Raw genomic sequence first — 16921 nt, 5'->3', positions numbered from 1 at the left:
TTGGAACCTCCAGCCTCATTAACTAATTGACATTTATTAAGCAGCTACCTAATGTGCCAGACTGGTAGGCTTTGGACATATAAAGGGCACTGAGTCACAAGTCCTGTCCTCAAGGAGATCCCAGTCTGGAGAGAGAGGTGTAAACCAAGTGCCCTGGTACAGCCTGGGAGCTGTGGTCACATCGTGGAGGGCACACACCAGGAGAGAGGTTGGTGGACTCTGCCTCGCCTCTGGGTGAGGCGGAGAAGGTTTCCCGGAGGAGGGGACTGGGGAAGTGGAGAGACAGGAAGAAGGCCATAGATAATAATATTGTTTCTTTTATATCCTTACAGTGTGCCCTTCACAAATAAGTCCTTTAGCTCCAGATGGGGAAACAGTTTAGAGGGGGTTGTCATGCCAAATGGCAGAGTCAGGATTTGAACTTGAGGCCGCCTGACTCTGGGGCCCAGCTCTGGAGCGACGCGTTTTACCAGGCCCACGTCTCACAGGTTTTGTTCTAAACCCTGGAGTACAGTCACCTCCTGGGTCCAGCTGCCATCCCATCACCCTTCCTTCCTTGTGCTGCAGGACGGGAGTTCTAAGTCTGAGGACAAGCCATAGGAGAGTCTGCCCAGGGAGCAACCCCTCTCCCCGCCGCCACCGCCCCCCCCCCCCCCCCCCGCCCCGGCCTCCACACAGCGTGAATGCTTGTGTGTAAAGGCCCTTCTGAGGAGGCAGGGATTAGACCGTCTCATGTGGCCGTGGCCGTGGCTGTGTTGGTTGGCTGGGCTTGTGGGTTGGTTGGGGTGGGGTCGGTTCACGCAGCCTAACACGGGAGCATCCTCCTGCTACCAGGCCTGGCTCCCGGCTGCAGCCTTGCAGGGTGGCTCCTTCCGGCCCAGCTGCAGCAAGAAGAGGCTGGGGGCCCCCTGAGTCCCGGTCTGTCCGAGAAGAAAGGCTCTGTGCCTGCCGCCCGCACATGCTCGCCCGCCTGTCCTCATTGACGCCGCGGAGCTCACCACTGCTGCTTGCTTTCTGGTCCTCCTGTGGCCGTTGCCATTTCCAGATTTCATTGTTTTTGAAGCCCTCACAGTCAGGCCCTGGGTTTGCAGAGATCTGAAAGATGGAGAGTGACCGCATTTTTTTTTTTTTTTTTTTTTTTTTTTTGCATTTTCCTAGAGGGGAATTCAACAACATTCTGCCTGGGAAAGTGGGAGGTGTTGGGTCTGAGGTCATTGCTTTGAAGACCCCACGCTGTTTTGATCTCTGAATTTAAGGAGATTTTGGAGTTGGGGAACAAATAGAATCATGCTGTCAGAGCAAAGGAGAAACGTTTTTTATATCCCCTCAAGCTTTCCATTTGACACGAGTGATTAAAATGCAGCTCAAAACTCCACCGGCAGAGAGAAAAGACGAATTAATAAAAACTGTGTAATGAGCATATTAAGATTAATGGGGGAGAGGAAAGCTCTCAGGACCAGCCTCTCCCGGTGTGAGAAGTGCCCCTCCCAAGGTGGCACGCGTCGTTCTTGTAGGTGCCTTTCTGTGTCCTGATCTGAATCTGCTTGGAAGCAGTCATGTGTGTCTTTGAACCACAGTGACTGTTCTCCCCCATCATTTCCCCAGTTTGAGTTTATGTAAGTGGAAACCCACAGATCACAGCCACCGCCAGCCGCCCGCTCATCTTTTTGACAGTTTTCCAAGGAAGTCCAGTGGCACCTGGCTCTCCAGCCATCGCCCGTCACAGGCTTGTCACACCATCAGCTCCTACCGAGGTCTGTGTGTCCTGTTATCTCCCACAGGCAGAGGCTCCCCTTTCAGGCAGGGCTCACGTTCACCTTCCTGGAAAGGGCTTGGTGTTTTACATAAATACAATCTCAGTGTTTTTCACTACCAGTCGTTTTTTGGAGTGAGTTAAAAGGGAAGCATAATTTTTAAATTATATGAAACTGTTGTTATACTAAGAATATCATAGGGATTGCTCCCTTGACATTTTTGTAACTCCGATAGACAGCGGGGTGATTTCCCAACCCTGGACAAGACTTCTGGGGAAACTGAAGGACATTTTCTAGGGCTTTTTTTTTTTTTTTTTTTTTTTCAAGAAACTGAAATTCAAAGTTGTCTGTTTTGCTGTCTTCCCATTCCCCTGCTGTGGGATTTTCTATCGACTGCATAGGTATCACGGATTGCTGATAAGCTGTTCCCCTGCCTTCAAAGCCAGCCTGATTCTTGCAGCTTCCCTGTTCAGCCTGTGCTCCGCTCCGCTCTACATCCCACTTGCAGAGGGAAGGCATCAGCCCTTACTCACGCCTTCTTAACTTTTTCATCTTCTGAGCTCTCACCAGTTGTTGCTTCATAATGTCAGAGTTTCAGGCTCTGGAAGGTGTCCAGGGGCAAATTCAAAGGCGCACAGCCTCTAGTTTGATCCAAATCTACCAAACCAGCCGTCTTCCCATCTTAGAAACATATCCTGTACAAACAGGGGATTGGAGATGTCACCCTGCCTTTTCCTGAACTGCAGCCATTTTCCGAACGCGAAGACTGGATGCAGCAAAAGTTCATATAGACACATGGCTTTGTGTGTCAAAACTGTTCCCCTCAAAAAGCTGTGTGTCTGGATGGGGCGCCTGCGTGGTTCAGTCAGTTGAGTGTCCGACTTTGACTTTGGCTCAGGTCATGACCTCACAGTTTGTGAGTTTGAGCCCCGCGTCGGGCTCTCCCCTGTCAGCTCATAGCCCGCTTCGGATCCTCTGTCCCCTCTCTCCCTGCCCCTCCCCCACTTGCACTTTCTTGCTCTCAAAAATAAATTTAAAAAAAAAAGTTTTTTGAAAAAACTGTATATCTTGAATAAAATGCTACTCCCATCCGGCCAATTTAATTTCAGTATTGACTTAAGAGACAGTTAACCAACCACACCAGGACATCAGAGTTACTGTTTCACTTTCATAGAAACCATTCTGCTGTCCTGAATTTTGTCTCTCCTTCCATCACAGCTGAGCTCTGTCCCCTTCCTCCCTCCTCTGCTGTCTGGGGGTGGGGTGCATTTAGGGAAGGTGAGGCTGTGGGAACCTCGGGGACTGTCCAAAAGCATGCTGAGTATTCCAGCCTCCGTTGATAACATGAATGCAATTGACAGTCGACTCTGCCACAAATGAGAATTTTAACAGAGGTAAGACAAGAAGTGCCTGCTTTCAAATAGGGGCACCGAGACTAGCCTGTGTGTAATACATTTATAAACAGCATAAGGTTAATACCATGAGCCTGATCTGTGAGTAACCTCTGTGAACAACCTTTAATAAGTTGACAGACATTGGGAAGAACTCCAGTAACTTAATTCTCTACTCCCCACTACCCCCACACCACCAACCCCCACCCCCTTCTCTGCACCAGACTGTGGGCAAGTTCTAGCTCGATGTGCTGATCTGATGATACAGAAAGCAATCAACACGTTTACCTGGCTCTGTTGTGCATAAGTTCTTGGGCTAATAATCGGTACCCCAACTGTAATTTTATATTAATATGATGCTTTCCTCCCAAGTTGACAAAAGACTTTCTGTATCCCACTGTGGTAGATGATGAATATCATTTTCTCCATTTTTGTAATTAGGGAAATTGATGCAGGGAAGGGTGATGCCACAATGGGTGCAGGTCAGTGGTATGCTGGCAGATGTTCAAACAACAGTCCTCCAAGAGGTTATAGTGGACACTGACTCACACGGTGTGAATATTCCCACCGTGGTGATTTAACCTACCAATATGCCTCACTGAGTGCTGAACTAGGAGGATGCAGTCAACTCCTGTGAGCTGTTCGGGGGGCTCCGGCATCAAATTGGTGCTAATGATTCAGTTCAGGCTTCAGATTCCCAGGTGACCACCGAGAACCGGCTCAGACCCTGACTCACTGGACTGCCTTGAGAAATGTTTTTCAGACTTTGAGTTGTGACCTATGAAAGAGTCCTGAAATTTTGAAAACTCAGTGAGCATTTTTTAAATGAACTAGAATACGGGGCACCTGGGTGGCTCCGTCGGTTAAGTGTCCGACTTTGACTCAGGTCATGATGTCACAGTTTGTGAGTTTGAACCCCCACATCCTCAGAGCCTAGAGCCTGTTTTGGATTCTGTCTCCCTCCCTCTCTCTTCTCCTCCCCCGCTCGCGCTCTCTTCCAAAAAAATTTTTTTTTAATTTTTAAATGAACTAGAATAGAGTAAAACCAAAAGAAATGAGTAGAACAGAACATATCAGAGTGTAATGTACATGTCCCAATGAGAGAAGATGGATGGATAGATAGATGGTTGGTTATATGGATAGATGGATGGATGGTTGGGTAGATGGATGGATGGATGGATGGATGGATGGATAGGTAGGTAAGTGGATGGATGGATAGATGATAGATAGATAGATAGATAGATAGATAGATAGATAAGTTATATAGTGGGCTGAGGTCAAAAACCAAAAAAAAAAATACCTAGAAGTAAGTGTACCTCTGTTTCTCCCATCTGCAAAATGGAGTTAATGAAGTTTGCTCCCTCCTCACATGTTTTCAGGCCAGGAGTATGACTTAAGGTCATCTCTGTGAGTGTCGTGGTGGTGGTAGCTCCCTATCTGACCCACAGTTGATCTATTTGCAGGAGCAAAATGGGGGGGAAATGGAGAAGTTGGCCTTTCTGTGTTTGTGAGATGGTTGAACTGTGTTTGAAACTGGACAAAGTCTCTTCATTTTGGTAACACGTTTTCCTGGAATCCAGCCACAGCCAGAGAGAGAGCCTTCCCGAAAGCTCCCAGCCTTCCTCGGTCCATACGCACATTCAAGTTCTGTGGATCAGAGGGACCTCCAGGCTTCCCAGGAGGTCTGCTGTGAGTGGTCATGAGGGAGAGGCAAAGGATGTGTTGCCTGGAGCAAAGACTGTCCCACTGGAGAGAGCTAGTTAGTTCTGAAAGATGGGAGAAATGACCTTGGTTCTCCACACTCTCTCCCGAATCCCTGGTGGAAGAAAACACAGGCTTTTACGAGCCATCACAGCAACCCCATGAACTGTAAGCCTCATTTTATGGATGAGGAAACTGTCACTGAGAAAGGTTGGGCACCTTCCCGGAGGTTGCCCAGCAAGGAGCACTGTACTCTAATCCCTCCTTCTGAGCCCAGGCCTGCACTCATGCCAATGACCTCCTCCAAGCCTTGGGACAGCCTATTAGTCATCCAGGCAACCCTTCCAAACTGGTTTCTGCATCTGTGAAATGGGACTTTGCTCTATTAATGAAAAAAGCAGCCTTTTGCTGAGGAGGGAGCCTTGCCCTTTAGAGTCAGAGTCCCAGCATCTCATCTGCACTTACAAATCACGCCCTGGGATCTCAACCAAATTATCTTTGTTTCCTTGCCTGGAAAATGGAGATGATGGCAACTTTCTAGATTAATTATGAGGATTAACTAAGATAATGTTACCACATCAGAAGGTCTAGAAGGACCCATATTAACACATCAGCAGTGGTGGGTGGTCTTGTTGCAGGTGGTTTCACTTTTCCCTCTTTTCTCATCTTTATTCTGGTGCTTCTCTCCAGAAGAGAAGACCAGACCCGATTTGTAGTCTTTGCCCCTTTCCAGGGTGTAAATACTCCCACGATGGCTGATTTCAAGCTATCGCCCTGACACCACGGAATGAGTTGGGGAGAGACATGCTGTAAGCCCACCTCAGCACACACTGCCGTTATTTTAAACTGCGCACAGAATGTGTTCTTTGGGCAGTAAATTGAGAGAGATGGGGATTGATGAATAGAATACCTAACATGTGCCGGACATAAGAGTTTTCAGTTCCGCCTGTCCTTCCTCCTCCATCCCCAAGCAAACAGTGCATGGCCCGCCATCACCTGGCCACGTGAGGGGATGGTCTTTCGAGAGGCCGAGTGCCCTTATCTTGCTCCCCACCCGCCAGGCTCTCAGAACCTGGGCCTGTAGAGGAGATTCTAAGGTCAGCTGACTGAGGAATAATCAGGCAGGCTAGCAGGGGAGACACCCTCACTTTCCACGGGAGACACGCTCTCAGCAGACACGTGCAAGGTTGAAACCGCCCTAGAGGAAACCAAGAAGGGTCTCAGTGGAGCGAAGGGCCTGGAGGGGAGTGCATGCATGCACACACACACACACACACACACACGGCCAGCCAGTCTCTGGCTAGCCTAACTCATGACCTGAGAGGAGTGTGTGTACCTGGGTGGGGCAGGAAGGTGGGGGTTCTGCAGATCTCTGAAGGATTACGGAAGAAGTAGGAGTCCTGACAGGCCTCGGCCGGGTCAGCAGGTGCAGAGGCACAACTCCCCACGCCTGCAATCTGGGCCTGCCAGACTCAGCACAGCTTCCCGCACAGAGTAGGCACTCAAGAAATTTTTGTTAATGCTTGTTTTTTTTTTAAAGAATGTATTTTTTTTTTTTTTTTTTAGTTTACTTACTTATTTTGAGAGAAAGAGCATGATCGGGGGAGGAGCAGAGAGAGGGGTGGAGAGAGAGAATCCCAAGCAGGCTCTGAGCTGTCAGGGCAGAGTCTGATGGAGGGCTCAAATTCACGAACCCTGAGATCATGACCTGAGCCGAAATCAAGAGTTGGATGCTTAACTGACTGAGCTACCCAGGCGCCCCTGGTTTCTTTAATTAATAAGTTTCTGCTCCTCCTTTATAGCCTGATCTCTTGCACACAGGATATAAGGCACCTCAGTAAATGCTTGTTGAATAAATAAGTAAGTCTCAGCCCTCTCCAGCTCCTGGTTTCACGTGTACCTGGACATAAAATGTAACTAAATCTAAATGAGATGCACAGTGTTTATAAAAGTTGCTAGTGATTTTTTCAATGTCTTCTAGTTTTTTTGCATTTTTCAAATGAATCTTCAAAGACATAGATCGATGGATCACTTCTGTTATTTTTTTTTAAAAAAGGACCTATATTATAAAAATAAATAACCTATACTACGGAGTGGTATCAACAGCGAAAGACCAACAGCTGTCCTCTCCACCCTGTGGTGCCTGAACCAGGGGCCCCGGACACATTGGGCGGGCCCAGCACGGGCCTCCTCACACTTCGGGACTCCTGTCACAGCTGGGTTCTCTCTCTGCCTCTCTTTCCACAGGCCTCCCGCCCACCAGGCACTGACTAATAACGTTCCCCTCTGGTAACAAGTCTTAGTCAGAAGTGGAAACAGAGGCAAGTTCTGGAGAGAGGAAATAGCGGGCCGCGCCCAGGGCCACCGACAAGTGAGAAGTTCAGAGGCCTGCGTCCCCAGCCCCACCCTGTCCCTGCGGTGGAGGCAAGTGGGCCCTCAGGCACCTGCGGCAAGAGCCGGTGTCCCCCTTGCAGCCACACGCCTCCTCCAGGGCAGTGCGGGACTCCGCTCCTTGCTCGAGTGACAAATGTGTGGATTCCACTGCTCTCTGAGCTGCAGGGCTGTTCTGAGAACACAGAGCTGAGGGTGCCTCTGTGGAGGCATTTGCTGGGTTATAAATGAGCCGTCCCCACATCAGGAGGAACCCGACTCTTCCCAGTGACCCACCTCTGCAGCTGGGGGCACCATTGTGCATTTGCCCATTCTGTGTTAAAGACCTGGGTGGAATCTAGAAAATGAGGGCTTTGGGCATGTGGGGAGAAGAAGTTCAGGAGGTTTGTGACAGAAAGCATACTCGTGTGTACACCGTCTCTTCATTCCTCCGTCAACCGTGTCAGTGGTTCTGAGCCTCCTTCTCTGTGATTCTAGAGTGATTCTAGATCTGGTGGGCTAAGAAGAGGCAAGCCCAGGTGCTCCCAGGGCTCTCTTTGCACCCTGTGGTACACGAAGAGATGTGACCATATTTCCGCAGAACCTAACTAACTAACTTTCTTTCATTTTTTTTCTTTTTGGACTTTTATTCACATACTGCACAATTTACCCATTCAAAGTCTACAAGGCAGTGCTTTGTAGTGCATTCACAAGATTATACAACCATCACCACTGTCAATCTTAGAACATTTTTGTCACCCCGAAAGGAAGCCCTGCATCCCTTAGCAGCACCTCCAGGCACCCCAGCCCAAGGCAGGCACAAATCTAATTGTTGTCTCCGATAAATTTCCCTGATCTGGACAAATGGAACCATACGATATGTGGCCATTTGTGTCTGGCTTCTTTCACTCAATATAATGTCTTCAGGGTTCATCTATGTTGTACAGGTGTCAGTATTCTGTTCCTTTTCATGGCTGAATAGTATTCCATTAGCTGGTTATAATAAATTTTGTTTATCTATTCACCAGTTGATGGATATCTGGGTCATTTCCACTTTGGGGCTGTTAATGAATAATGCTACTATGAACATATGTGTACAAGTTTTTGTGTGGTCATACACGTTCATGTCTCTTAGGCCACATAACTGATTTTTCAACACTGAATAGCGGATCGTGTCACTTTTTTGCTTAAAAAAACCTTCAGTGGCTGGGGCGCTTGGGTGGCTCAATTCAATTAAGCATCCAGCTCTTGATTTCAGGTCACAACTCAGGTCATGCTCCCAGGGTTGTGGGATCGAGCCCCATGTCAGCCTGCTTGGGATTCTCTGTCTCTCTCTTTGCCCATTCCCTGCTCGAGCTTTCTCTCTCTCTCTCTCTCTCTCTCTCTCTCTCTCTGTCTCTCAGAAAGAAAGTGAGAGAGGGAGAGAGAGAAAGAAAGAAGAAAGGAAAGAAAGAAAGAGAGAAAGAAAGAAAGAAAGAAAGAAAGAAAGAAAGAAAGAAAGAAAGAAAGAAAAGAAAAGAAAGAAAGAAAGAAAGAAAGAAAGAAAGAAAGAAAGAAAGAAAGAAACCAACCCTCATGGGGTGCCTGGGTGGCTCAGTTAAGCATCTGACTTCAGCTCAGGTCATGATCTCATAGTCCATGAGTTCAAGCCCCACATTGGGCTCTGTGCTGACAGCTTGGAGCCTGGTACCTGCTTTGGATTGTGTGTGTGTTTCTGTCTGTCTGCCCCTCCCCACTCACACTCTGTCTCTCTCTCTCTCTCTCTCAAAAATAAACATTAAAAACCATAATTTAAAAAACCTTCAGTAGCTTCCCTCATTTGTTTATTTGTTTGTTTTTTTTTTAATGTTTATTTTTTGAGAGAGAGAGAAACAGGATGAGCAGGGGAGGAGCAGAGAGAGACACACACACACACACAGACTCTGAAGGAGGCTCCAGGCTCTGAACTGTCAGCACAGAGCCTGATGTGGGGCTCAAACCCACCAACCATGAGATTATGACCTGAGCTGAAGTCTGACACAACTGACTGAGCCAGTCAGGCGCCTCAGCTTCCCTTGTTTTTAAAATCAGGTTCAAAACCCTTACTTGGTCCATAAGGCTTACAGCTTCTGGGCTCTTGCCCTTGTCCTCCTGTTCAGCTGAGAGGCTCCTTAGACACACAGAACTTCCTGCCTTGACTGACCGGGACTTTACCCCCGCCGCCCCCTCCTCTGGCCCTTTGTTTACTCCCAACCTGAGCTCTCAGCCAAAAGACCGCCCCCCCCCACCTCCTCTGCAATGCCTCTGGCCAGGTTGGGCCCCCATGCTCTCATGGGACTCCTCCCTACATCTTAGTCCCTCAGTTATAACCAAATGATGGCTCGTGTGATTATCTGCTTTACATTTCTCTCTTCTGCCACATAAGCTCCAGGAGAGCAGGGCTCATTGGTGTTCATCAACTACCCACACCCATGGCACAGTGCCTGGCACACGTAGGCCTTTGGTAGATATTGGTCGGATGAGTAACAGATAATGATGGCCCTTGTTTTCAGGCTTCCTTTTGCCTTGGGGTCAAAAGTGATGGGGAAACAGGCACCTCACCCAAGTGACCTCTGCTTCGGCAGGAATGGATCTGGGGGAGCCCCCCATCCTAAAATAACTAGCGCCCCATCGGGGGCCGGCTAACACTTGGCCCTGTGTCAGGACAGGGTAACACCCCCCGCAGATGGGACTCGCAGCACCTCTAACACGCGGGGTTATCGCGGTCCGACCCCCGGGCTACGATGAGCAGGGAGTCCGCGAGGCGGCAGCTCCTGCGGGTGCCGGGAGCTGCGTCAGGACTAACCCCGTTCCCTTCTGTAAAGATCATCGCCTTGCTGCGCGTCTCCTTTGAAAAGCTGCCCCGGAGGAAATTGCAAGAGGAAACTGTGCACCCTCTGAGACTTAATTGCTTTTTCAAAAAAACCCTGTTTTCATTTCCCCCACAGATATGCACTTATTTGGCCATTATCCAGCACATGACGACTTCTATCTCGTAGTGTGCGGCGCCTGCAATCAGGCCGTCAAGCCGCAGGTTTTCCAGGCGCACTGCGGTAAGTGGACCCCCGCGCCCCGCGACGCGTTCGCGGCCGCGCCCCTGCGGCTCCCACGCGGGGTTGGCCCCGTGTCTGCTTTAGGCCGGGGTGCCGGGTAAGCTCTTCCTGCGGCCCTGCCTCTGCTCACAGGGGAGCTGTCTTAGGAGCCGCCGTCCTTCTTCGGAAACGCTCAGGCCTGTCAGACCAAGTGAGAGAAACCCTGCAACCCGTTTAGGGAAATGGAAGCCCGCGGGAGCCATCCGCCCAGCCTTTCGGTGGCCTCCGAAGGTGACCAAAGGAAGGGAGGAGCGGGGCCTTGAGGAATTGCTCCTGCAGCCTGACACCGTGTCCCACTGGCAGAGAGGGCCAGACCGGGTCTCCCCGGGGTTCAGGCGAGGAGGGGCTGGAGCCGAGGGCAGCCCAGTGTGGGGCTGTCGGGCCCCTGCCCCAGGGAAATAAACGACTGGTACTTAAAGCCTCAGGTTTAGTTTCTCTTTCTCCAAGAATGCTCTCTGTTTGTGTGTGGGAATCTGCTTTCCCTCTGTATCGTTACATCCTTGGTGTCACAAATTCCCTTCAGTAGGTCAGCAGCGAACCCTAGACCCCCTTCCGTGCGGGTTCCTACAGCAGAGAAAGTCCGCCTGCCCACCCCCTCAGGAACGCACAAGCAGCTGCTGACCTTAGGCAGGCAGTTACTTAACCTCTCTGGATGGAAGTTTCCTTATCTTTAATTTACATGGGACGTTGGACCAGATGATTTCCAAAGCTGTGATATGTTGTGAATTCCAGAACAGTTATTTCCCAATCTTTTTATTTAAGCCAGACTCCCTTTTGATGAACGTAATGTCGCAGTGCCCTCTTTTACTGTTACATCTCAAAGCACGTTACATGTTGTGCCTAAAAAAAAAAAAAAAAAAAACACAAAATCAAAAAGCAGTAATACTATTGAGCATGCTTTTGTAAATGAGACGTCTCCCCCTTTCTCACACTCAGAATTTCTGAAATTCCCCCACCCCTTCAGTTATCACTATTCTGTAATAAATAGGTTTAAAATAAAGGGAGTTGTTTGTCTGAGCTCTTCAGTAAATGTATTTGGGCCTTTAGAGTAACTTTTATGTATTCCAATATCATCTATGAATATGTATACATGTATATGATATATACATGTCTAAATACATATAATCTATCAGTGTGTGTGTATATATAGTGGCCATATTTTCTGTTGTTAATACACAAAGAGAATCCAGGATTTAGGGGCCCTCTGCACGACTTTCTTACCTACACAAGGCAGAGAGAGTCCCCTACTTAAAGTGCCATACAGAGAGCTCTGTTTTCAGAGGCCAAGTCTCCTGACGTGCCTGCAGCCAGCTCTGTGAGCTTGAGCTACTTGCTGAAGGTCTTGGGGCTTGGATTTCCTCTTCTCTTCCATGAGGAGTGATTTCCACGGGTGCTTCTAACTCTAACATTTTCATTTCTGGCTGAGTGAGCATGAAAGGAGCAAGTTGTGTGCTCGGCACGAGCTGACCTTCTTGCTCAGTGCTCTGTAGCAAATGACCCTCCCTTCCTCCAAGAAGAGAGAGAAAAGGTCAAACCTTTCCGACAGGAAACTGTCAGAGACCGAGAGGTGGTGCCACCAGCTAAGGTGACAGGTGGGGGAATCGAAAGCAGAGCAGCGGCAGGAAGATCCCACACAGCTAGTGGCTCAGTGAATCACCGTGGAATCTGTGTGGCCGATTGCTTCTGTTGGTCTCATGACGGATGATGCAGAGGCTAGATCACCCCGAATGTGATGGGCATTCCTTCATTCACAGGGATGTGCTGCTGTTGTGGGCACTGGGATATGCCTGCGAACAAGACAGATGAAAATCCCATAAGCCATCAAAACCTTCCCTGGGAACTTAATCCACTGGCAGAGTCTTTGATGGAAGGAGCCAGAAAGGGACCTCGGACCCCACTATGCCCTGCAGAATTCTGCCCAAGGCAAGGAAGGCACAACTAGCCGGTGAAGGCAGCCTCTAGGGCTTGGCTCTGCTGACCCACATGCCTCCCTCTGTGCTAGGCCTTTGGGTTAAGGAGCCAAGTCGAGCTTAGGGGGATAGCCAACGGTTTCGTGGCTATTTCCTCTGAGCAGTGACAATTAGTCTGGGGGTTTGGGGTGACTGACCCCATCACTCGAAGCCCAGACTCCATTGGGCTTCTTGCTGAACCAGCTGATAAGTAGTGATGGGAACACAACCACAACTCAGCAGATGGAGGCCTCAAAACCTCCCTTGTCTTTCAGGTGTGTGTCCTGTTGATTCACAGCCCATATTTATCACGACCAAGAGAATGCAAGGCAGAGCTCAGAACCACAGCAATTCTTTGGGGGCAGTGAGGATTTCTTAGTTTCCCTGAGAAGTCTTTCTATGCTTTAATGATATTTCTTTTCGTGCTGTTTTATCTCCTATGACTAGCCTTGCTCTCTTCAACAAGTTAATAAGAATGACACTGTGCTAAATGCCAGGTACTGTGCTGTGCACTTTCCCTATCTTTGAGTATGTAATCCTCTCAACGGCCCTACGAAGAGGTACCAGTATGATCCCTGTTTCAAACGTGAGGATGCCAAGGCTCAGGAGCACCCTGCCTGAGGTCTCAGAGCTAGGCAGGTGTAGAGCCTGATTAGGAATGCAGGCAGCATCACTCCAGAGGGAGGGAAGTACATAGTCTGCTGGCTTAGCCATCGTCCCTCACTGCCTGTCTGCATGCCCTCCCTGCCCTGCCCCCTCCAAGACCCACCCCATTCAATCACCACGTGGCGCGTGAGAGTACGGGTCTTCAAACTCTATTTTATTAGCAGCAGAGCTTTTTTTTTTTTCCAAAAGGAATCTCATGAAGAACCCCTGATCTATAAATATATATGCAAAGCAGACCACTGGGGTTGAACTTTGTATAGGGGCTCAAACCCCACCTACCCGGCCTCTCCTGACTCCCAACCTACCAGGGCTTCCATAGAACAGCCTTTGCAGTTTGTTGTGATGGAGAGGACGTGGGGTGGGAGGCAGACAAAGCAATTCACGTTAACTGTGTGACCTTGGGCAGGTTGCCTCCGTCTTTCCACCTTGTCTGCCTCACGGAGTCACTGGTGCACAATAACTGGTTTGCAAATACACCCAGAGCCCGGGTTCATTTCCTCCCTCTTCTTGCGTGGCCTCGTTCCCCATTGCCCCCAGTTGGATGTGATTCATCCCTCTTAGTATCCATAGACTTCTGTTGTCCTGTGCCACGTCTCACCTTCTGCCGTGCACTTCAGTTATCTGTGGACTGTGTCAGCACATCTGCTGGCTTCTCGGATCCTTCCAGGACCAGGGACGTGCATTTTTAGCCCTGTGTTCCCAGCCAGCCCCCAGAAATGAGTTCGTCATCACCGGCCTGACCCCAGGAAGCAGAACTATGGTGCAGGGAGAGTCATAACCCTGGGGCCAGTATGCCCGGGGAACAAAGCCCAGTTCAGCCCTGCCTGGCCCTGAGACCCTGGACTTGTCACGTTTTAAATGACACAGGACTGGACGATATGTTCTCTTAGAAACTTACTCGTTCTCAGTACGTGTGATTCAGCTCCTGGGTTTTATGGATCCTGGCATACACAGGGAGATGGGTGAATGGCAATATGCAAGGTCTCAGTGCCCTGGGTATTTAAGTGAAATTGAAAAAATACACACGTGTATTTAGGCATTTGGCTCTGGGGGACTTTGAAGGTTGATGGTAATGTGAAACATTGAAAGCCATAGTGGAAAAATCATGAATTTTGTAGTCAAACAGACCCGGGTTAGAATCTTGACTAACATTTACTCTCTGTGTAACCTTGGGCTAATTGCATGACCTTTCTGAGCATCATTTTCCTCTAAAATGAAGGTGACAGTTCCTGCCGCGCAGAGTTACCATGAGGAACAGAGATATAGTAGAGTTTTCTGGCACATGGGAAGGAAACAAAGAAAGGGGAGCTATTATCGTCAATAAAGTATGGCTATTTCTTATTAAGTTGAATGTTTCTTATGAAAAATGGGAAAACCGATTCGGTCAGATGCGTCCTGTCTTCTTGTCTTGCCCCGTCTCTGGGGGTGTGCACGCTGAGGTCAGCCTACAGTTGCTGGCCTGTGATTCATCTTCAGCTTCACATACTCTTGAAGACAAGAATTGTCAGCCTGGAGATGATTACATTGCCAGGAGTCCCAAGGGTCTGGCTTTATAGATATGGTTTACATGCACATGAGGCCCCAGTGTCAGCTCCTTTGGAAATGCCGCGAAGCTCCCAGTACCTCTCTGGGGCCCCTGCCAGGGTCCATCCTGCTCTGGTCACGTGGCTGTACAGAATCCCCACTGCCAGGACTCTCTGCATTCCCGTCGCTACTCACTTTGGGCCCCACGCTGATGTCCCAGATATAAAAGGCCCTGTGCTTGGCCTGGAGGCGGAGGCTCTTTGGGGGCCACCTTCTGAGCCACCCCACCTGTGTGGCCCCTTGAGGTCTACTTCCTGAGTCCATGCAAGGGTCCTTTAGATGCTTTTTAACCCCCTGCTCAGAAGATCTAGGATTTTGAGGGATAGCTTTGTTTCTGAAGCCCCTTAGGTGAGTTGATGAGGTTATTTAGGGATAGTCACAGAAAGAGGGAAATGGAAACAAAAAGCCTCACCTTGGGAGCCCTGATCCCACTCAGCAGGCATCCCTGTCCTCACAGGTGTCCAGCCCAAGGTGTAGCTTAATATGCTGCCATGATGTGACTGCCTCATGGTTGGGAATAGCCTCTCTGGAATAAGTCTGCTTGGAATCAAGTTCCAGCGCAACCGTTGATTAACTGTGTGACCTTGGGCAGGTTACTTTGCCCTGCCCAAACTGTGCTTCAGTTTCCTTATTCTTAAAATGGGTAGAGTGGTTTACCTCACAAGGTTTTTGTAATGATGAAAAGAATTTGCATTTGGAAAATACTTAGTACAATTGTGAAACAAAGTTTGGTTACAAAGAGAAAAGTCGGGGGGCACCTGAGTGGCTCAGGGAGTTATGTGTCTGACCACGGCTCAGGTCCTGATCTCGCCGTTCTTGGGTTTGAGCCTCATGTTGGGCTCTCTGCTGTCAGCACAGAGCTCACTTCAGATCTTCTGTCTCCCTCTTTCTCTGCCCCTCCCCCACTTGTACTCTCTCAAAAATAAATGAACATTTAAAAAATAATAAGAAAAAGAGAAAAAAAGAAAAGAAAAAAGCTGGGGCACTTGGGTGGCTCAGATGGTTAAGCATCTGACTCTTGATTTCAACTCAGGTCATGATCTTATGGTCCGTGGGATCAAGCCCAGTGCAGAGCCTTCTTGGGATTCTCTGTCTCTGTCTCTGTCTCTCTCTCTCTCTCTCTCTCTCTCTCTCTGCCCCTCCCCTGCTCGAACATGCGCACATGCTGTGTCTCTCTCTCTCTCAAAATAAATAAGCATTTTTTTAAAAAAGAAAAAAGTTATGCTGTCATTAACCAAATGATGAGCTGCAGAGCTTTGTAATGAAATCTTGTCCCAAGGGTCCTCACTTGTGATGAAAGCAGAGTAGGAAGGTGATGCGTGTGACTCTTCCTCTTATGTCAGTGCTGCTGTGGGTCCCACCCTCATCCCAGAGAGAGCACTGCTGCCATTTTTCCAGAAAGACCATTCTGTGTGTGTGGTATATGCGTGCAGGTGTGCGTGTGTGTGTAGGGGTCTCATCAGTGTGCACAGGCATGTATATAAGCTCAAAACGAGGTGTAAGGTGCCTCCCATGGAAAAAATATTTTTATCACATTTAGTAGTTGCACACCCCTAACAATTAGGAATAATGCAATCAAAGAGAAGAATAATAGGCTTAAGTTGTAGTTTTGCAATTGGGTTGAACATTTAGGAAGTTGTAGGATTTGTCCAAATGAAAGGAGGATGATTTATTTTCTCTCCTTATGTCCTAATATGGTTGCATAATGTCCTACTGTCCAGCAACACTGTTCCCATCGGGGCCTGGATAATGCTCTGTGCTGTGCTGTGCCGGGTGCTGAACCGTTCTCCTGGCCTCGATCTTCCTAGATGCCAGTAGCCGCCCCTGCCCTCGGTCATGACAACCAAAACTGTCTCCAACCATTGCCGGTGTCCCCTGAGGGGCAAAATTGCCCCCAGTTGAAAACTACTGCCATAAAAGATAACACCTCCATGTGTCATAGCGTATTCTGTGCTTTTCTATATTTAAATTCTTCTCCACATTAAAATGAGTGTGTGCGCACACACACATGAAGCCCAGAAATAACTACTGTGAAAGCACACACACGGCAGCATGTAGAAAGTTTACTATTTCAGCTTCCATGGAGCTGGTCACCAGGATAATTTCCCATCACGTTCATATGCAAAGCATAAAACAAGCTATCTTATAGACCCATAAGCTGCAGTTTTTCCCACCTCAAAATCAGAAAAGGAGAAAAAAGGCAAAAGAAATAGCGTGTTCGTGATATACACAGATCCTTCAAATTCTCTTGGCCACATTTGGTGCTTGTTCTCCAAGCAGAGAGCCATGCAGCCCCACACTCCATTCATCAGACAGAGATAATCCCTGGATGTCGCCGCCACTTTAAAAAAAAAGTGTATTACGGGGCGCCTGGGTGGCGCAGTCGGTTAAGCGTC

At 48.7% G+C, this 16921-nt stretch overlaps 1 protein-coding gene and 1 long non-coding RNA gene across 7 annotated transcripts in view; one reads left to right on the top strand and one right to left on the bottom strand.

Annotated features, from left to right (window-relative positions):
* The window catches only part of ATXN7L1 (ataxin 7 like 1), a 254775-nt gene that overhangs the window by 79226 nt on the left and 158628 nt on the right, over positions 1-16921 (top strand). For 5 of the 6 annotated variants that reach the window (XM_040472903.1, XM_040472902.1, XM_040472900.1 and 2 more), the window contains exon 3: positions 10183-10287. The exons of the other annotated variant lie outside the window; for it this stretch is intronic. In XM_040472903.1, the coding sequence (XP_040328837.1) occupies positions 10183-10287 (105 nt within the window). The remainder of the gene's footprint in view (positions 1-10182; positions 10288-16921) is intronic. 6 annotated transcript variants of the gene reach the window in all.
* Positions 10980-12109, bottom strand: LOC121028868 (uncharacterized). The gene is made up of 2 exons (XR_005789472.1): positions 11548-12109; positions 10980-11166 (listed from the first exon to the last, which is right to left on the bottom strand). It is a non-coding gene; the product is annotated as an uncharacterized LOC121028868 (long non-coding RNA).

The sequence above is a fragment of the Herpailurus yagouaroundi genome, unplaced genomic scaffold (assembly GCF_014898765.1).
Source record: "Herpailurus yagouaroundi ecotype Mexico unplaced genomic scaffold, PumYag 100, whole genome shotgun sequence".
Classification (NCBI taxonomy): Eukaryota; Metazoa; Chordata; class Mammalia; order Carnivora; family Felidae; genus Herpailurus; species Herpailurus yagouaroundi.
The sequence above is the reverse complement of the archived record's forward strand: the minus strand, read 5'-3'. Positions and strand labels throughout refer to the sequence as shown.